General features: G+C 39.1%; 1 protein-coding gene across 5 annotated transcripts in view; it reads left to right on the forward strand.

The window, feature by feature from the left end:
- The window catches only part of USP40 (ubiquitin specific peptidase 40), a 91150-nt gene that overhangs the window by 60088 nt on the left and 8712 nt on the right, over window positions 1-22350 (forward strand). For all 5 annotated transcript variants that reach the window (XM_082630660.1, XM_082630662.1, XM_082630661.1 and 2 more), the window contains 6 exons: window positions 6759-6795; window positions 8407-8471; window positions 11752-11826; window positions 14703-14829; window positions 17043-17137; window positions 18435-18553. In XM_082630660.1, the coding sequence (XP_082486786.1) occupies window positions 6759-6795; window positions 8407-8471; window positions 11752-11826; window positions 14703-14829; window positions 17043-17137; window positions 18435-18553 (518 nt within the window). The remainder of the gene's footprint in view (window positions 1-6758; window positions 6796-8406; window positions 8472-11751; window positions 11827-14702; window positions 14830-17042; window positions 17138-18434; window positions 18554-22350) is intronic.

The raw sequence follows: 22350 nt of genomic DNA on the forward strand, positions 1-22350 counted from the left end.
AATTTTGTCAAAAGCTTTTTCTGCATCTATTGAGATGATCATGTGGTTTTTATCCTTCAGTTTGTTAATATGGTGTATCACGTTGATTGATTTGCGTATATTAAAGAATCCTTGCATCCCTGGGATAAATCCCATTTGATCATGATGTATAATCCTTTTAATGTGTTGTTGGATTCTGTTTGCTAGTATTTTGTTGAGAATTTTTGCATCTCTATTCATCAGTGATATTGGTCTGTAATTTTCTTTTTTTGTAGTATCTTTGTCTGGTTTTGGTATCAGGGTGATGATGGCCTTATAGAATGAGTTTGAGAGTGTTCTTTCCTCTGCAACTTTTTGGAAGAGTTTGAGAAGGATGGATGTTAGCTCTTCCCTGAATATTTGATATTTGATAGAATTCACCTCTGAAGTCATCTGGTCCTGGACTTTTGTTTGTTGGAAGATTTTTAATCACAGTTTCAATTTCATTACTTGTGATTGGTCTGTTAATGTTTTCTATTTCTTCCTGGTTCAGTCTTGGAAGGTTATACCTTTCTAAAAATTTGTCCATTTCTTCCAGGTTGTCCATTTTATTTGCATAGAGTTGCTTGTAGTAGTCTCTCAGGGTGCTTTGTATTTCTGCGGTGTACATTGTAACTTCTCCTTTTTCATTTCTAATTTTATTGATTTGAGTCCTCTCCCTCCTTTTCTGATGAGTTTGGCTAATGGTTTATCAATTTGGTTTATCTTCTCAACCAGCTTTTAGTTTTATTGATCTTTGCTACTGTTTTCTTTGTTTCTATTTCATTTATTTCTGCTCTGATCTTTATGATTTTTTCCTTTTGCTAACTTTGGGTTTGTTCTTCTTTCTCTAGTTCGTTTAGGTGTAAGTTTAGATTGTTTATTTGAGATTTTTCTTGTTTCTTGAGGTAGGCTTGCATTGCTATAAACTTCCCTCTTAGAACTGCTTTTGCTGCATCCCATAGGTTTTGGATCATCGTGTATCGTTGTCATTTGTCTCTAGGTATTTTTCGATTTCCTCTTTGATTTCTTCAGTGATCTCTTGGTTATTTAGTAACATATTGTTTAGCCTCCACGTGTTTGTGTTTTTTACCTTTTTTTCCCTGTAATTCATTTCTAATCTCATAGTGTTGTGGTCAGAAAAGATGCTTGATATGATTTCAATTTTCTTAAATTTACTGAGGCTTGATTTGTGACCCAAGATGTGATCTATCCTGGAGAATGTTCCATGCGCACTTGAGAAGAAAGTGTAATCTGCGGTTTTTGGATGGAATGTCCTATAAATATCAATTAAATCTATCTGGTCTGTTGTGTCATTTAAAGCTTCTGTTTCCTTACTTATTTTCATTTTGGATGATCTGTCCATTGGTGTAAGTGAGGTGTTAAAGTCCCCCACTATTATTGTGTTACTGTCGATTTCCTGTTTTATAGCTGTTAGCAGTTGCCTTATGTATTGAGGTGCTCCTATGTTGGGTGCATATATATTTATAATTGTTATATCTTCTTCTTGGATTGATCCCTTGATCAATATGTAGTGTCCTTCCTTGTCTCTTGTAACATTCTTTATTTTAAAGTCTATTTTATCTGATATGAGTATTGCTACTCCAGCTTTCTTTTGATTTCCATTTGCATGGAATATCTTTTTCCATCCCCTCACTTTCAGTCTGTATGTGTCCCTAGGTCTGAAGTGGGTCTCTTGTAGACAGCATATAGATGGGTCTTGTTTTTGTATCCATTCAGCAAACCTGTGTCTTGTGGTTGGAGCATTTAATCATTTAAGGTAATTATCGATATGCATGTTCCTATTACCATTTTTGTAATGGTTTGGGGTTTATTTTTGTAGGTCCTTTTCTTCTCTTGTGTTTCCCACTTAGAGAAGTTCCTTTAGCATTTGTTGTAGAGCTGGTTTGGTGGTGCTGAATTCTCTTAGCTTTTGCTTGTCTGAAAAGCTTTTGATTTCTCCATCGAATCTGAATGAGATCCTTGCTGGGTAGAGTAATCTTGGTTGTAGGTTCTTCCCTTTCATCACTTTAAATATGTCATGCCACTCCCTTCTGGCTTGTAGAGTTTCTGCTGAGAAATCAGCTGTTAACCTTATGGGAGTTCCCTTGTATGTTATCTGTCGTTTTTCCCTTGCTGCTTTCAATAATTTTTCTTTGTCTTTAATTTTTGCCAATTTGATTACTATGTGTCTCAGCGTGTTTCTCCTTGGGTTTATCTTGTATGGGACTCTCTGCGCTTCCTGGACTTGGGTGGCTATTTCCTTTCCCACGTTAGGGAAATTTTCAACTATAATTCTCTTCAAATATTTTCTCTGGTCCTTTCTCTCTCTCTTCTCCTTCTGGGACCCCTATAATGCAAATGTTGTTGTGTATAATGTTGTCCCAGAAGTCTCTTAGGCTGTCTTCATTTATTTTCATTCTTTTCTCTTTATTATGTTCCGCAGCAGTGAATTCCACCATTCTGTCTTCCAGGTCACTTATCCATTCTTCTGCCTCAGTTATTCTGCTACTGATTCCTTCTAGTTTATTTTTCATTTCAGTTATTGTATTGTTCATCTCTGTTTGCTTGTTCTTTAATTTTTCTAGGTCTTTGCTAAACATTTCTTGCATCTTCTTGATCTTTGCCTCCATTCTTTTTCCAAGGTCCTGGATCATCTTCACTATCATTCTTCTGAATTCTTTTCTGAAAGGTTGCCTGTCTCCACTTCATTTAGTTGTTTTTCTGGGGTTTTATCTTGTTCCTTCGTCTGGTACATAGCCCTCTGCCTTTTCATCTTGTCTGTCTTTCTGTGAATGTGGTTTTTGTTCCACAGGCTGCAGGATTGTAGTTCTTCTCCTGTCTGCCCTCTGGTGGATTTTATTTATTTATTTATTCATTTGGTTATGTTGGGTCTTAGTTGCAGCATGCAGGCACTTTGTTGCAGCAAACAGGCTCTAGAGCACACAGGCTTAGTTGCCCCATGTCATGTAGTATCTTAGTTCCCTGGCCAGGGATCGAACCCGGGCCCCCTGCTTTGGGAGCACAGAGTCTTACCCACTGGACCACCAGGGAAGTCCCTGTGCTCCTGAATTTGAATTAGAAGAATTAGAATGAACCTGATATATTTTTTCTTTAAAAAATTATTTTTCTAGCTCTGTCCCCTGAAATCACTTATAGAAACAGTGATCAACCTGGTAGTAGCAAGCACCCCAGCGTTCAGATTGTGGTCACTAAATACCATTTCCTAGAGGAACTAGGGCTTCTTGGAGTAATGGCTGGTTCTGTATCTAGGTCAGGAAAGTGAATGATGAGCCTGGAACATCTCATCAGGACAGAAAACAGTATAGCTAGCAAAGACCTCTGGGATCAGCAAAGAGAGTCAGGAGCCAACCTGAAGATAAGAGTTTGAACCTCAGTGGGAATTGATTCACACATACATAAAATCCATGAGTTCACAGTGATCCTAAAAAATATGCTATTCATTGCTTACCTGTAGTGGATGCTAGGGAACCATAAATGAAAGAGTCAAGCATGTATCTTTTTCTTTGCAAACTATACCTCACATCAACCAAATAGATAATGAGAAGATTTTTTTTAATAGACATATCCCAGCTAACAAAATGGAGAAAGAATTTTGGACTACCAGTTTTTCAACTCCTAATGAATTAATGGATCTAAGCAAGGATCCTGAAAAACTGCTAACAGCTCCAAAAGAGCAACACCCAGACATTTAGAAGTTGAAAACAATACCCGTGCTCTTCTTGCCAAAAGAAAAAAAAACTGCACCTGAGTCCGATCAAGCCTGTAGGTCTGAGTACCAGTTTATAAGAAGTACAGGGGACAGAGGGACCTGCTAAGTGCACCACAGGCCTGCGGTAAGCACTGTCCTGACGTGGAAATCTCCTCTTCAAGAAATCAGCTGCAGGGTGAGACAGCCTGTAGGTTAAAGGAGACTCAGGAGAAATAGCAGGTAGGTGCAATGTATGGAATTTATGTGGCCCTTGATTCAAACCAAAAGAACTGTAGGAACAGTTTAAGAGAAAGTAAGGAAATTTGAACACTGACAGAATATTTGTTATTTACGAGTTCTTAATTTTTTTAGATATAATTATTTAAGAGTTACGTTTTTTAAAAGAATCTTCATCTTTTAGAGCTGAGTACTGAATATCAATAAATGAAATGATACCTGACATTTGCTTCAAAAGAATGTGAGGAGCGAGTCAGAGGAAGTGGGCGGGGCACAGACAGACAGGACTGGCCGCAACAGGAGTTGAGGCTGGCAGTGGACACCTGAGGGTTCATTTTACTGTCCTCTGCATGTGTGTGAAATTTTCCATGATAAAACATTTTTTTAAATTTTTTATTATTTTTTAATAAATTTATTTATTTTTGGCTGCGTTGGGTCTTTGTTGCTGCACATGGGCTTTCTCTAGTTGTGGTGAGCAGGGGCTACTCTTCGTTATGGTGCGCGGGCTTCTCATTGCGGTGGCTTCTCTAATTATGGAACATGGGCTCTAGGCACGTGGGCTTCAGTAGTTGTGCACGGGCTCAATAGTTATGGCTTGAGGGCTCTAGAACACAGGCTCAGTAGCTGTGGCGCATGGGCTTGGTTGCTCCGTGGCATGTGGGATCCTCCCAGACCAGGGCTAGAACCTGCGCCCCCTGCATAGGCAGGTGGATTCTTAACCACTATGCCACCAGGGAAGTCCCCAAACATTTTTTAAATAAAATATTTTTTTACCCTTTGTTACAAGCTGTAAATATTTACCCAGGTTTTCATTTGCCTTTTAACTTTAATACGTTTTTTGTTTGGGGTTTTTTTTAGCTTTAAAAAAAGGTTTATTATTGACTTACTGCCAACAAGTGATACATATCATAAGAATCAGACATTAGAGTGTCCCTGATAAGGTTTGGACTTGTGCTAGATGATTCTAAGGAGGGATAAGGGCTAATTTTGGATTGGATGCTATCAAGAATTGGGGGGCAATTCAGTATCTTATTTATGTTTGTAAGTTGGAAGTGTAAAGAGGGACTGGAAATATCATTGGAAAGGCAGCAGTTACTTAGAGGAAAGACGGTGAGTCACTTTGTGCCTGGGATGTGGCCTTGGGTAACTGTAGTGTTTTTTCGTTTCAAAGAACGGAAACCACAAAACTTTTCAAAGGTGCGATGTGTATGTCTTTCTTCTGTTCTATCCTGAAGCCACTGCAGGCAGAGTCATTCCCTGTGCCCACCCACCCCCCTTCCCCCAGCTGAAACTGCTCTATCAAGGCTGTCAGTGGCCTCCATGTCGCTGTGTCCAGTGAGCAGGTCTCAGCCTTCATCTTACTTGCTCTTTCAGCAGCAGTGACATACTTGATGACTTTTGTCACTTGCTTTGAGAAGACCGCAGCTCTTTAGGTTTTCCTCCCACCTCTCCGGCCTGCCGGTTCTCAGTCTGTGTGTCCTCTCTCTCTGCCTTGTGAGCACCTCGTTCTCAAGTCGTAGACGCCTAGACGCCATACTCATATGTCCAGCTACTCTTTGGTTGTCTGATTGTCATCCCAAATTATAGCACACCCACAACAGAGCTCCTGATCTCTCTCAAACATACTTCACTCACATTTCCCTTTTCTATTACGGTGGCTCCATTTTCTGCTTGCTTAGGCCAAAAACGTTGAAATCGTCTTTGATTCTTTTCTTTCTTTCTTCATAACCAGTGTTTCAGGAAATCGTTTTCGTTCTACCATCAAGGTTTATCTGGGACCTGATCACATCTTATTCCTTCCACTGCTGTCGCCCCTTCACCTCTCATCTGGATTATTCCAGCAGCTTCCTAACCCATCTCCTTCCTTCCAGCCTGACACCTCCCAGGGTGTGTTCTTACAAAGAAGTGGAGTAAGCCTTTAAAGTGTAAGATCAGTCAGCCCTCTGCACACAGCCCTGCTCTGCTTTCCCATCTCACTCGGGGTGAGGGGGGAGCCCCGAGTGACCTTGCAAGGCCCCGTGTGATCTGGCCCTTTGGTATCTTTTTTTTTTATTAGTTTCTGCTTTATAACAAAGTGAATCAGCTGTACGTATACATATATCCCCATATCCCTTCCCTCTTGCGTCTCCCTCCCTCCCACCCTCCCTATCCCACCCCTCCAGGCGGTCACAAAGCACCGAGCTGATCTCCCTGTGCTATGCGGCTGCTTCCCACTAGCTATCTACCTTACTGTTTGGTAATGTATATATGTCCATGCCACTCTCTCGCTTTGTCACAGCTTTAAGAATGTCTTTCCCCTCAAGAAGTTGGGAGTTTTTCATGACTACTTTTCTTTTGTTTAAACGTCTGCTAATCGTGTCTTGTTTATTGAATTGTACCATGAGCTCACAGTATGCATAGTTCTTCCCTCATGAGCTGATGTATGACCAGTTGTTTCTTAGATGATAAATAAAAGCTAATCTCCTTCTCTAGGAGTAGAGTTCTGTGAAATCAGCCTAATTAATCACATCTGGTCAAAAATACACTGTTAGTTCTCATAAGAAGGGAATCATACTGCAGTCCTGGAAGTGGATGAACTTTTAGATAGACCTGGTTGCGAACACCGGAAACTGGTTTTCCCTGCTGAGTTGGCACCACCTAGCCCTTAAGAAGTGCTTACTTAATCACTGCACCGTGTGTATCTTTATCTATTTGAGAATTACTAAATATAATCAGACTCAGGCCCAGGGTCAAAAACGGGTGTTTCTCACAATACTGTAAGTCAGATATAGAACAACTAATGAACATAGTTTTTTTTTTTTTTTTCTTACAGTGTTTAAAGGTAATGCTGGAAAAATCTGGCCTATCAGGTAAGTTACAGACCATGATGATACATAAGTTTATCCACATCCTTTACTTATAATAAATTTTCTATAAGCCTAATGAAAACTTTTCAAACCTTTTTTTTCTCCAGGGTTGTCAGTTATGCTTTACATTTCTATACATACATAATTCTCCTGGTTCTTGTTTGCAGGCTAAAAGAAAACTAGTTGGAGGTTAGCCTACTTCTAAGGACATAGAGCCTAGATAGGAAACAACAAAGGTACAAAAGAGATTCAGTTAAGATTTAGACCCTCTGGAGTTTCCTAGATCTTTTGCTGAATTTCTTTTTTTAACCTCATGGATTCAGAATTTCAGTGCCTTGTGTTTCAGGCCAGTATTTCTGTGTATAGATTAGGGAATGTCATATGAATGAAAACAATCAACCCAGGGTATCCTGAAGTGGCTACCCAGGTGGAACCACGGAGCAAGCTTGAGGAGGCACCACACTGCTTTCATTGGAGTGAGTGCTTGCCATTCTCTCCACCAGAGTGGAAGCACGGGGCTCCGTTATCTGGCAGGGACGTTCACTTGCTCAGCTTCTAGGAGTTTCTGTGCGATGCCTCAGGTCATCTCGACAGTAGTCCTCCCATGCAGGGATCATCCCCCGTTCCCACTTTACAGATGCTGAAAATGGTTAAATGGCTTACCCAGTGTTACAGAGCAAGTAGCTAAGTGGCTCTGATTTCAGAACTCTGATTTCTTTCTACCATGCTGTGCTATGAAGTAATGGTGTTCACTCTTAACTTACTTTTTTTTTTAAACAAACTTAGATTAAGTTAAATATCGATATAAATCTTACTGCATTTAAAACTAGAACCAATGACAAAAGAGGGTCTATAAAGAACAGTATTGGGATTCAAAGCCTGTGGCCCGTGTAGGATAAATGTGAGGTCTATGTTTCTTCCCTCGTCTGTAGCTTCTTTCGGTGGGTGGGGGAGTTGACTGTTATAAAACATTGCTAGTTTTTTTAACCATCAGGATTTTCAACTTTTGCTCAGTTCCCTCTCCCCGAAAAAAATTCTCTCCCCATGTCGTGAGTGTGTAGCAAGCATGCTGAAAAACTGAAGTCTGATTAACCTTCATAAATGTTCATTTGTACCAACTACAGTGAAGCACTAAAGGACATGCTTTCATTAGATCGCTGCTGACTGGATAGGACAGGTTTGCTGTACATGTTATCAGTTGCTGAGCGATGTTAGCGTGTATTTTCGTCTAAGACAGTGAAATAAAACTCAACTTCATGACTTTAGGAGGGATTCTGTGCTATGCTTGTACATCTGTCTATGCTTAACGTGTGACGTGGATGCACGTGTGTACTTGTAAATAATAAAGGTGTAAGTAGATGTTGCATACTAGTACCAAGACTTATTTTTATTTGCAAGTATACAGTTCTTGGTGGAATAGAGAGAAAATTAACCAAGTTGGGGCAATGACTTAATTTTTTTCAGGCCCTGGAAGAGATAATTTACTTTAAAAATTAGTTAATACTTATTAGATCATATCCCATTTGATATTCATTTATCCAGAAGGGTCATTCCTGACAAACCCTTAAAACATTATTCTGAATTCTTTTTCATTTGATTTTGATTCCTTCATAGGAGACGCATGGCATTTACGAAAAATGGATTGGTGCTATGAAGCTGGGGAGGCTTTATGTGAAGAAGTAAGATTATTTCTATACATTTCATTTGTAAAGTGATTGTGTTTATTTTGTATTTTCATAAGGATAGCACCCTACTCATGTGAATAAATTCTAGAGAAAGCTTTACTTTTTTTTAGGATATACATATCCATATGTGGGTCTACTTTTTCCTTACTGCAGTTTTTTCATAGAGTCAGAGGGAAAGTTTCAGCTAAGTGGGAACATAACTAACATCTGTATTGAGTCTTCTTTTGATAAGAGAATATGTCTCTAGTAGTAGTTCTTCATTAACAGGCAGAGAACTACAGAGAACAAAAGACATTTGAACCAGTGAAAGAATTTGAAGATACACTTTGAATTTTGAAACCTGAATATTTTAATCTGAGAGTTTCTCTGTAAGTTAGTGGTGGCAGAATTCATCTTACCAACCAGTCACTTACGCTCTGATTCAAACTGCATCTCTAAATCCAGCCCAGACTCTTAGGGTACACTTAGGAGCAGTGTTATCACAGGATGTTTGGAATCTGGTTAATCTTCTTTTTTCTTCTTCTTCTTTTAAAAAATTTTTATTGAAGTGTAGTTGATTTACAATGTTGTGTTAGTTTCAGGTGTACAGCACAGAGATTCGGTTAAATGTATATATTCTATTTTAGATTCTTTTCCATTAATAAGATATTGAGTATAGTTCCCTGTGCTGTACAGTAGGTCCTTATTGGTTATCTCTTTTATATACAGTCGTGTGTATATGTTAATCCCAAACTCCTAATTTATCCCTCCCCCCCTTTCCCCTTTGGTAACCATAAGTTTGTTTTCTATGTCTGTGAGTCTATTTCTGTTTTGTAAATAAGTTCATTTGTATCATTTTTTTAGATTCCACGTGTAAGTGATATCATACGATATTTGTCTTTCTTTGACTTACTTCACTTGGTATGACAATCTCTAGGTCCATCTGTGTTACTGCAAATGGCATTATTTCTTTTTTTAATGGCTGAGTAATATTCCACTGTATATATGTACCACATCTTCTTTACCTATTCATCTGTCAGTGGGCATTTAGGTTGTTTCCATGTCTTGGCTGTTGTATATCGTGACACTGTGAACACTGCAGTGTATGTATGTTTTCAAATTAGTGTTTTCTCCAGATATATGCCCAGGAGTGGGACCACTGGGTCATATGGTAGCTCTATTTTTAGTTTTTTAAGGAACCTCCATAGTGTTCTCCATAGTGGCTGCACCAATCTACATTCCCACCAACAGTGCAAGAGGGTTCCCTTTTCTCTACACCCTCTCCAGCATTTATTATTTTTTATTTTTTAAAATAAATTTATTTATTTATTTTTGGCTGCACTGGGTCTTCATTGATGCACGGGCTTTCTCTAGTTGCGGTGAGCAGGGGCTGCTCTTCATTGCGGTGTGCAGGCTTCTCATTGCAGGGGCTTCTCTTGTTGCAGAGCACAGGCTCGAGGCACGTGGGCTTCAGTAGTTGTGGCACGCGGGCTCAGTAGTTGTGGCTCACAGGCTCTAGAGCTCAGGCTCAGTAGTTGTGGTGCACGGGCTTAGTTGCTCCGCGGCATGTGGGATCTTCCCAGACCAGGGATTGAACCCGTGTCCCCTGCATTGGCAGGCGGATTCTTAACCACTGCGCCACCAGGGAAGTCCCTCTGGTATTTATTACTTACAGACTTTTTGATGGTGGCCATTCTGACTGGTGTGAGGTGATACCTCACTGCAGTTTTGATTTGCATTTCTCTGATAATTAGCGATGTGAGCACCTTTTCGTGTTGGTTAATCATCTTATTGTTGCTCCAAGTAGCATCAGACCTCACAGTCCAAATCCATGGCCTTAGAAGTAGACCCAGAATAAAGCTTTTTGAGAAAGCTTAGACAGTTGTGCTCACTCCCCTTTGCCCCAGTCTTTATCGCCTGCTTTCTGTTCCGTGAGACAGTGGCATTGAACATCAACAGAGGTTGGTCTAAAGCAGGGCCCTCCGGGGAACAATGCTTGCTGTGTAACAGTCGGGGACAATACAGAGAGGCTCCTCTTGAGTCCTGGCCAGGAATTTGACTGCCTCGAGTAAAAAGTGAACCTCAAAGAATCTTCAGGACATACAGTTTGGATGTCAAAAGAGTATATCTAGTCAAATGGTTTCCTTATTTTCTCCTCTTATTAATTCCCAAATCAGTATCAAACAGTTCATCTAAAAGCAAACTCATTACCCTCAGAACTGGCTCCGCTTCCCAGGTTTGCTTCTTGTCTTTCCCATCCTGATCTTTTTCAGCCTGAAATGTGGCTTACACTACTTACCTTATATCCGTCATATTTGGTCTCAGCCTTCAATCAGTTTTTCCACTCCTTCTTGACCATTCCCACTGCTGGCCTCCTGGTTCAAGCCCTGTTTTTTTGTTTTTTTGTGTTTTTTTGCCTCTTAACTAAGTTACTATAACTGGCTTCCCTGAGCCCATGTGTTCCCCACTTCAGTATGTCACAGGTGTGGCAGCTTAGATTGATCTTTAAAAACCCCCTTCGCAGAAATCGAGTGGCTTTTTTTTTTTTTTTTTTTTGCGGTGCGCGGGCCTCTCACTGTTGTGGCCTCTCCCGTTGCGGAGTACAGGCTCCGGACGCGCAGACTCAGCGGCCATGGCTCACGGGCCCAGCCGCTCCGCGGCATGTGGGATCCTCCCGGACTGGGGCACGAACACGTGTCCCCTGCATCGGCAGGCAGACTCTCAACCACTGCGCCACCAGGGAAGCCCGAGTGGCTTTTTTAAAGCAACTGAAAACTCTTTTTTTTCTGTTCCACATCCCTTTGACCTGTGACCACCTTTCCAACCCAGTTTTCTTTCCCGTTACTCTCCAGCAGATAACTCCCATTCTATAGTCTCTTAGCTCTTCCCCAAAACAAGTCATACTGACTCTTGACTTAACCTTGACTTCGCCATGTTCTTCTTTCCTTGAGAAATTCCTTCTTGTTTCCTCTGGCTTTCCCAAATCCAGCCCATCTTTTAGGCTTAACTAAAAGTTTATCTTCTGTAAGTTAATCTGTCATTTCTTATCTCATCCATCTCCCTTCCTTTAATCTTTTACAGTTCATAATTATACAGTTTTAATACATAATGATATATATATACTTTTTTATGGTTTTAGCTTATTTCCATCTCTTCAGTATCTGCTTTGTTATTCATTTGCTTATCTTGAAAGGGTAATAGAGGCATAGGGTTTTTTTAAGAAGATCGAATGGTCTCTTTCTTCCTTTCAGAAGTCATAAGTGACAAAAAAGATTTTCACTTTCTGTATTCCCAGGATGCAGCACTGAAAGAGCTTATGCTCTCTTCCGGAGACACTTTGCTTTTAATTGAAGGAAAACTTCCTCCTCTGGTAAGATTTTGCTCCTGAATAGACGTTTTGTAAATAACATTTACTATTTTATGATTGCAAGGATGATATGTTCTCATTGTGTGAAAATGGGGAAATACAAGAATAGAGTACTTACCCAAAATCCTACCAATCAGACAGCTACCATATTTTACATCATTATATATTTTCTTCCTATAAAGTCAAATTGTATGTACAATTTAATTTCCTACTTTTTATATTTTATTTTTTAACCTGACCATAAAATCCAGAAACAATCATTATATCCAATATATGACTTACCACAGTTTTATTCACCTATATCCCTGTTGTTCGGATTTTAGCTTGTTTTAAATTTTTTGTTCTTATAGATAGTAATAAATATAAATCCTTCTAAAGACAATTCTAAAGATGGAATTAACAAGCCAAATAGTTTTCCCAAAGAGTCGTACCAAGTTTACAGTCCTAATGTAGGTCTGTGAGAGGGCTCACACCACTGCTCTTCCATAGACACTGTGTATTACCACTTGGAAAAGCCATTACTTATTAGTTTGTTTTTGTTTTTGTTTTTGTTTTAATGTGGACACATGTAAAGATGAAAATGACCCAGAATTCCAGCATTCAGATAATCATTTGCTTATGATTAGAAAACTCAGACAGTGTAGAAGGCTATAAAATGATAAACAGAAGTTTCTCCCATATCTTTCTCTCCAGAAAGAGCCACAATAAACTTATTTTTCCTTGTGTATCCTTCCAAGAAAAAAATTATGCCTGTTTGTATGCTGAATGTAAATATGTGCGTATCCTTTTCAAAGTTTACATAAAGGGGGTCATATTCTATGCACTGTTTTATACCTTTTGTTTTTTGTTTGTTTTTATTCATTTAATATATCTTGATCTCACATCAGCACATACAGACCTACCTTATTCTTTTTCATGACTTCATAGAATTCTGTTGTATTTTATACTGTGCTCTTTAAAGTTAATTTTTGAATTGATAATATTCATGATACAAAATTCAAAGTTTATAAAAAGCTGGGCCAGGAAAGGTATCCCCCATCCCTCCTGTCCCCCTGCCACTTGGGGTCCTCCCTCCACAGGCAGCCAGCTTCCTCTGTATCCTTCCAGAGGCACGTGCTTTTTAATGCACACACACACGTATGTATGTGTATATACATAACATATATGTACACATTCATATGTATATACATATTTTTATTTACACAAATGATTATAAGCTTGACACCCTATTCTGCACCTAGCTTTTTTCATTACCCCCATATATATATGATATGATATGCCATATCAGTACCCATAAAGTTATCTCATTCTATTTGATATATGTGGAGGTACCATGATTTATTTTTTAACCAGTCTCTTTTCAAAGAATATTTAGGTTGTATCCAGTCTTTGTTGATACAAATAACACTGCCAAAAATATCATTTATTTGCCATTTTGCACATATGTATCTACAGGATATTCCTAGAATTGAAATCGCTTTGTCAAAAGTTATGGCCTACCGTAATATAACCAGTCTTCTGAAGAGGGACCTTGAGGTTGTTTCATGGTTTTTGCTACCATAAATGATTTACAGTGAATATCTTTGTACTCATGGGCTAGTATATCAGAAGGTAAAATCCTAACCATGGAATGGCTGGGTTGGTCAAAGGGCTCGAGCATTTTAAATTTTGACAGCACCAAATTACCGTCCAGAAACTTCGCAGCAGTTTATACTCCTGGAACCAATTTACAGGAGTTCAGGTTTACTTACAGTTTCACCAACGTAGAATATTATTAGACTTCCTGGTTTTTGACAAGTGAAAAAAAATGGAGTTTTTTGCTCTGATTTACATTTATTTATCTACTGCGTGGAAGTTGAGTATTTATTAATCTTCACCAATTTGATAAACAGAAAACTATTCTCATTTTAATATGCATTTCTTGAAATACACATTTAAGATACTTTACATGGTTTTTTTTCACATTCTCATCTTCTGTTGTTGGAAACTGAGCACTGTAATAGCAACTGATCTTTCATTTAGTAAATCTATTCAAGTTCTCTACCCACTCAAAAAAGGGATGGGGAAGAACCAGTTAAATTAGTAAAACTGAAATTACAGAATGTGTTTAAGGAGATGAGTTTATTTCATGGAGTTGGTATATAGGAATGCACCTTAGATCAGTAGGTTGTTGGATCTCTATAAAGTTCCTTTAGAAACTTTCATAAATAAAAACTGCATGTAACTGGTGCTTGGGCTATGGTGCTCTTACAATGCCTGAAAACATTTATATAGTTTGTTCTGTCAAATGTTTTGTTAGTTTATTTATACTTTTCACTTACTGTAGCTACTAAGATAAAGAACAGGGACTTCCGTGGTGGCGCAGCGTATAAGACTCCACGCTTCCAGTGCAGGGGGCCCGGGTTTGATCCCTGGTCAGGGAACTAGATCCCACATGCATGCTGCAACTAAGACTTTGCATGCCACAACTAAGGAGCCCTGGAGCCACAACTAAGACCCAGTGCAACAAAATTTTGAAAAAGAAGATATAGAACATTGGTCCCAGTCATCCTAAAGACTGATTTTTATGATTTTAAACTTTGATTGTAAAAACAGTAATAAGCAAGTATAATACATGACAGTTAATACATATATCTTAAGGAAAAATAAATTCAGGAACATTTTCTGTATCGAGATGTTTCTTTCTGGGAATTCCCTGGTGGTCCAGTGGTTAGGACTCCTTGCTTTCACTGCCGAGGGCACAGGTTCTATCCCTGGTCAGGGAACTAAGATCCCACAAGATGCCTGGCATGGCCAAAAAAAAAAAAGTTTCTTTCTGTGGAAGGAGAAGTTGACTTAATCTCTGTGCATCACAGCAGTTGGAAATCTCCATTCCTCAGGGTTTCCTGAAGTTGCCCATCTGGTGGTACCAGCCACGGGGTCCCTTGCATCACTGGAAGAGTCATCAGGACCAGAAAAACTGTACCTTTTCTCAAGGCGGGGTCTGGAGAGCTAATTCCATCCAAGGTGAGAACACAACAGAATTACATCAGCCAGTGTGTCATAAAGAAAAGTAAAATGATTACTTCTGCTGAGAGGCAACTGAAATATGTATTTTTTAAATATAAGGTTGAAAATCAACATCTATTCCATAATTCATAGTATAATAATAATACCATCCTATTTTTATACAGTGGTTTGTAACCTCTATAAAATACCATCTTTCTTTTTTTGGCTTTCCCTTTCATTTGCCATCTGTTACTTTTATTATCATTATTATTATAGCAATATATTACATTTTTTCAAGGAATTGTTACATAATATCACCTCTCAAGCACCTCATGGCAATAGGAATAGCGGCCCCAGTTACTGTAACAGACTAAGACTTTGAAGCTTCAGTCGCTTCCAGTGACTTCCCTGCAGCCCCAAGGGCCGAGAGGCAGGGCTGGAGTCCAGACCCCAGGCAGCTCCTGTTCCTTTTGCTGCCTCCACCCAGGAGCTCCTTCAAGGGCGTTCCAGCTCACTGACTTCTGAGAAGACTCACAGACAGGGTATAAACATATCGTTTCACTCTGTCTAAGTTTCTTCTCCACAGGCAGAATTCAGCACACACGTCATGATGAGCAAAGGCAGGGAGTTTGAACTGCCATTGTAAAAAGTGGGTTTCCACTTCATTATAAGAAGATACAGGGACTTCCCTGGTGGCGCAGTGGTTGAGAGTCCGCCTGCCGATGCAGGGGACTCGGGTTCGTGCCCCGGTCCGGGAGGATCCCACATGCCGCGGAGCGGCTGGGCCCGTGAGCCGTGGCCGCTGGGCCTGCGCGTCCAGAGCCTGTGCTCCGCAGCAGGAGAGGCAGCAACGGTGAGAGGCTCGCGTACCACAAAAAAAAAAAAAAAAAAAAAAAAGAAGATACAAGTTAATCTCCTTTGTAACTGTAGATAAAGAGAATATATTTTTAGTAGGACCAAGTTTTTATATTTTTTCCTTTTATCATGCTTAATTATTTAGCTTTTTTAATGCCTTGAAGTATTATATATTTATAGTTCTTTTTATCTGTTAAAATTCAGTACTGAAACTAACATAAATGATCTCCTTACTTTTTGAAGTTAGGATTATATGTATAGAGCAATAAAATACTTCATGTTGAATTAGCTATGAAATTGGCATTATTATTTTTTGTTTGAGTTATATTAGACATGTTAAACAATTCTAAAAATGATTTTGTGATAGAATAATAGTTACAACTTAGAAGGCAGTGTGTTTCTCCATGAAAGTAAAGAAAACAGTTCATTTTTTTGGTAGTCCTTCTGTATCACAACATACGGCAAATATTTTTATTTCTGAGAATTTCCTAAAAGTGTCTTTCAGGTAATACCAGCTTACAGCATCCTTAAGACACAAGAAGGACCACTCATGAAGAGAGCTTTTTTACTTAATTTACTTATAATTAATTTTCTATTATGTATTAGCAGTGTGCCCAGCAGTAAGCAAAGACATTTAACTAAAGCAAAAATGAGTCAAATTACTGATTTCAAATTTAGTTATCAACTTTTATATCCAGAGTCTTATATGAGAGAGCATTTTGTTTTCCCCTTTTTAAAACAAATGTAGAAAGGCCTTCATATTGTCAAGAATTCTTTCAGTCAGTAAACATTTATTGGGCATTTATTGTGTGGCACCCACCATTCCTGGCACTGGAGAGACAAACAAGATAGATGACCTGTTCTCTCTTGAAAATCATATTCTGTAGGGGAGACAGATTAAATAAAAAAAATATATATCTCTCTATATATATATATGTAAAAAAACACATGCATACACACAAGAAAACAGACAGACAAAAGAGTAACAAGTTGGGACAAGTGTTACGAGAGAGAAACAGGTTAAATAAAAGATGAGAGCAGGGCAGAGTATCCAACCAGCAGAGTCCTCTTTGAGGAGGGAGAGGGTGTGGGAAAGAGCATTCCAGGTAGACAGCACATGTGTAAAATTCCTCACAGCCATCCTAGTGAGAAGACCTGGTGCTGTGCCCACAGCATGCTCCCTGGCTGCCCATCTACTGGGTCCTGCTTCCTCCCTGTGAAGTCCTGAGGGGCTGACCCGAGGAATTCAGATTCTGAGTTGCTTGGATGGAATTGTACTAAACCCGTTTGCAGTATCAAAACGTGGCCTGTATTTCAGAAATAAGAGCTAAGTACGTCTAAAGCTCCTGTCAAACGTCTTGCTCTGTCCTTTGCAGATGCTCCCAGTGATGCACATGCAGAAGTTTCCCTCCGCTACTTGGGAGACGTTGAAATCTCAGAAGATGCTACCTTGGGGGAGCTGAAGTCTCAGGTCAGCCTTCCTCCTGCAGCATACCTTAGTGGTGATCTGGCTGCTTCCAGTGAGATATTAATATATTCTTCTATTTCCTTTTCCCTCAATTACAGTCTGTTCTGATAGGGCATGTGTTGTATGCCAGGTTCAGTGGTGAGTACCCAACAGGCCACACCCACATGTTGCTCAGACAGCTCCCTGGGTTGGTTTCTACCAGTTGCCTGTGGCTTTCATTTATCCCCTCTGACAGGCATGCTGCGCTTTCATTTGAAATCTCCTCAGTGACTTGCAGCTTATGTTCATTTTGATTTTTTAGGGAAACATTTGTTGGAACACTTGTAAAGCATTCACTTTACTCCTTTATTTACATTGTTTTTGTGTCATTGTGATTCATGTGTTAAATGTTGTTAGTAAAAGCTGTGTTGTCAGTTGCCCAGGAGGTCAGAATATCAGGTTTATGTTAGGATGTTAAACTAGATACTGTATTGTTTTCCTGGACATTAATACTCACAGACAGTGTTCTGTCCAAATGGAAAGGCTGGGTTGAATACAACACAAAATGCTTAAGAAGCATCTTATTCTCACTGGATTAAAATGAGCATCCCTTCTTGCTCTTAAAGGAAAAAGTGTAGGTGCATGTAAGGTGACTTCTGTGTGTCTTCAATATCTGAAATACCTTCCTCAAAAAAAAACAAATGGTCTTATTCTAATAAGAACAAGTAGAGACTTTTTTTCTTATATTAGATTAAAAGATACAAAATTGCTGTTTCTAGATTTAAAACGGATGAATATTGGCCATTTTATATACTACAGCCTAAGTATATAAATAGTTATCCACCCCTACAGAATTAGTCCAGTGGTTTGGGCCTAGCATTTGGATCCAGAGATTCTGAAATATTTCAAAATCAGAAGTTATTTCCATGGCAGAGCAAACTTTGTTGAATTATATTAGCACAGATGGAAGTTGAAGATGAGTCCTTGCTTTTATGAGAGAAGCCTCTGCTCTTGAGTTATAGTCATATAGAAATTAAAGTTTCATTTTCTAAAACATAATCCTTGAAAAGGAGCTTTTGGCTCAGATTTAGAAACAGAAAAGTCACTTATCTCTCAGGCTGATTGCAGTAGGGAGGAATACAAAAATTACTCAGGGTTAATTTCATTTAAACGATATTCCTGTGGATTTTTTGGTAGATATTATCATTACCTAAGATACTCTTTCCCTTAAATGTCATTGTTTGCGTAGCGCTTCATTTTTTTTTTTCCTAAAGCAGTCTGTTTTTAAGAGTGCTTTTTCCGATGTCTGTTTCTTTTCTAGGCCATGACCTTGCCCTCCTTCTCGGAGTTTTCCATCCCATCGCCCGCCTTCCTTAGAGCCTGGACGGTGGAAAGTAGGCGCCCCTGCAGGCTCTTACGAGTCCACTATCAGCAGCTCAGGTACGGTTCTCAGTGAACGCTCCCCAACAGCCCATTCTAGGTCATTCCACATTTGTCATGTTGTTGATACTTTTTACCGTAAATTAAACTCTGAGACAACTTCAGTTTCTCATATTAAGTATAAATGTAGTTTCATCTGTTTTTACTATGGTCCAGAGACTGTGAACAAAATTTTGATTGTTTTTCCCCCCAGCTTTATTGAGATATAATTGCCATATAACACTTTATAAATTTAAGGTGTACAACCTATTGATCTGACAGACATATATTGCAGAATGATTACCACCATAGCATTAGCGAATAACCTCCATCACATCATATAATCGCCATTTCCTTTTTGTGAGAACATTTAAGATCTACTTTCTTATTAGCAACTTTCAAGTATATAATTCAGTGTTATAAGATGAATATGTTCTGGGGATGTCATGTACAGCATGTTGATATAGTTTATAACTGGAAGTATGTACCCTTTGACCAACATCTCCCCTTTACAGCCAGTCCCAGTCCCATTCCCTGGTAACCACCATCCTAGTCCCTGTTTCTATTAGTTCAGCTTTTTTAGATTCCACATATAAGTGCTATCATACAGCAGTTGTCTTATCTCACTTAGCATAATGCCCTCAGGGTCCATCCATGTTGTCTCAAACAACAGGATGTCCTTCTTTCTTATGACTGAATGATATTCCTTTGTGTGTGTATGAGTGTGTGTACACTACATACATACACCACATCTTTATCCATTCATTGGTTAACAGACACTAGGTTTTTCCATATCTTGCCTACTGTGCATAATGCTGCAATGAACATGGGAGTGCAGATAATCTCTTTGAGATCCTGTTTTCATTTCCTCTGGTGAGGTACCCAGAAATGGGATTGCTGGATCATATGGTAGTTGTATTTTTAATTTTTTGAGGAACCTCCATACTGTTTTTCTATAGTGGCTGAACCAATTTACATTCCCACCAGCATTGAACAAGGGTTCCCTTTCCTCCACATCCTCAGAAACACTTGCTATCTCTTGTCTTTTTGATGATAAGCATTCTAACAGGTGTGAGATGATACCTCATTGTGGTTTTGATTTGCATTTCCCTGATGATTAATGATGTTGAGTACCTTTTCATGTACCTGTTGGCCATTAGTGTGTCTTTAAAAAAAGAAGTCTGTTCACGTCCTCTGCCATTTTTAAATCAGATTGTTTGCTTTTTGCTATTGAGTTGTATGAGTTCTCTATATACTTTGAATATTAACCCTTAGATTTGCAAATACTTTCTGCTGCTTCATAGGTTGCCTTTTCATTTTGTTGATGGTTTCTTTTGCTGTGCAGAAGCTTTTTATTTTGATGTAGTCCCACTTGTTTATTTTTGCTTTTATTGCTTTTGCTTTTGGTGTCAAATCCAGAAAATCATTGCCAAGGCTGATGTCAAGGAGCTTACTCCCCTGTCTTCTTCTAGGAGTTTTACAATTTCAGGTCTTAACGTTCAAATCTTTTAATCTGTTTTAAGTTGATTTTTGCATAAGGTGTAAGATAGGGGTCTAGTTTCGTTCCTTTGCATGAGACTTTCCAGTTCCCCCCAGCACCATTTATTGAAGAGAATCTTTTCCCCATTCTGTGTTCTTGGCTCCTATGTCATAAATTAATTGACCATATATGCATGCGTTTATTTCTGGGCTCTCTATTGTGTTCTTTTTTTTCTTTGGCCATGCTGTGTGGTATGCGGGATGTTAGTTCCCTGACCAGGGATCGAACCTGCGCCCCCTGAAGTGGAAGTGAGGAGTCTTAACCACTGGACCACCAGGGAAGTCCCTCTTTTGGGTTCCATTGATGTATGTGTCTTTGTTTATGCCGGTACTATACTGTTTTGATTACTGTAGCTTTATAGTATAGTTTGAAATGAGGAAGCATGATGCCATCAGCTTTATTCTTCTTTCTTTTTTTTAAATTTATTTTTATTTATTTTTTGGCTGTGTTGGGTCTTTGTTGCTTTATGTGGGCTTTCTCTAGTTGTGGCGCGAGGGCTTTTCATTGCGGTGGCTTCTCTTGTTGCAGAGCACAGGCTCTAGGCACGCAGGCTTCAGTAGTTGTGGCTCACGGGCTCTAGCGTGCAGGCTCAGTAGTTGTGGCGCACGGGCTTAGTTGCTCCTCAGCATGTGGGATCTTCCCAGACCAGGGCTCGAACCCGTGTCCCCTGCATTGGCAGGCAGATTCTTAACCACTGCGCCACCAGGGAAGCCCTGTTCTTTCTTAAGAAAAGATTGCTTTGGCTATTCAAGGTCTTTTGTGGGTCTATACCAATTTTAGAACTGTTTTTTCTATTTCTAATTGAAAAATGCTTTTGAAATTTTGATAAGGATTGCACTGAATTTGTAGATTGTTTTGGGTAGTATGAACATTTTAACAATGTTCTCCCAATCCATGACGATGGAATAGCTTTCCATTTATTTGAATCTTCAGTTTCTTTCATCAGTGTCTTACAGTTTTCAGCATACAGATCTTTTACCTCCTTGGTTAAATTTATTCCGAAGTATTTTACTCTTTTTGATGCTGTTGGAAATGGGATTGTTTTCTTAATTTCTCTTTCTGATAATTTATTGTTGGTATATAAAATGCAGCTGATATTTATATATTGATTTTGTATCCCACAACTTTACTGAATTCATTTATTAGTTTTAACAGATTTTTGGTGGAGACTTTAGAGTTTTCTATAAATATGATCATGTAATCTGCAGATGGAGACAACTTTACTTCATCCTTTCCAATCTGGATGCCTTTTTTTTTTTTTTCTTGTCTAATTGCTCTGGCTAGCACTTCCACCAATGTGTTGCATATGAGTGGCAAGAGTGGGCATCCTTGTCTTATTCCTGATCTCAGAGGAAAAGCTTTCAGCTTTTCACCATTGAGTATGATACTAGCCATGGGCTTTTCATATATGGCCTTTATTGCATTGAGGTACATTCCCTCTATATCCAGTTTGTTGAGAATTTTTAACGTGAAAGAATGTCAAATGCTTTTTCTGCATCTGTTGAGATGATCATATGATTTTCTTCCTTCATTCTGTTAACGTGGTTGCATCACACCAATTGATTTGCGAATGTTCAACATCTTTGCATCCCTTGCAGAAATCCCACTTGATCATGGTGTATGATCCTTTTAATGTACTGTTGAATTTGGTTTGCTAATATTTCTTTGAGGATTTTTGCATTTATGTTCATCAAGGATATTGGCCTTTAATTTTCTTTTCTTATAATGTCCTTGGTCTGGTTTTGATATCAGGGTAATGCTGGCCTCATAAAATGAGTTTGGAAGTGTTCCCTCCTGTTCTGTTTTTTTTTTTTTTTGGAAGAGTTTGGGAAGGATTGGTATTAATTCTTCTTTTGGTAGCATACATCAGTAAAGCCATCTGGTCCTCAACTTTTTTTTGTTAGGAGGTTTTTGATTACTGATTCAATCTTTTTTTTTCCCTTAATGAATTTTATTTATTTATTTTTGGCTGCGTTGGGTCTTTGTTGCTGCACGCAGGCTCTCTCTAGTTGCAGCGAGTGGGGGCTACTCTTCGTTGCAGCATGTGGGCTTCTCATTGCAGTGGCTTCTCATTGCAGAGCACAGGCTCTAGGTGCACAGGCTTCAGTAGTTGCAGCACGTGGGTTCAGTAGTTGTGGCCTGCAGTCTCTAGAGCGCAGGCTCAGTAGTTGTGGCTCATGGGCTTAGTTGCTCCGAAGCATGTGTGATCTTCCCGGACCAGGGCTTGAACCCATGTCCCCTGCATTGGCAGGTGGATTCTTAACCACTGTGCCACCAG

Source organism: Mesoplodon mirus, assembly GCF_964341445.2.
Source record: "Mesoplodon mirus genome assembly, chromosome: 8".
Lineage (NCBI taxonomy): Eukaryota > Metazoa > Chordata > Mammalia > Artiodactyla > Ziphiidae > Mesoplodon > Mesoplodon mirus.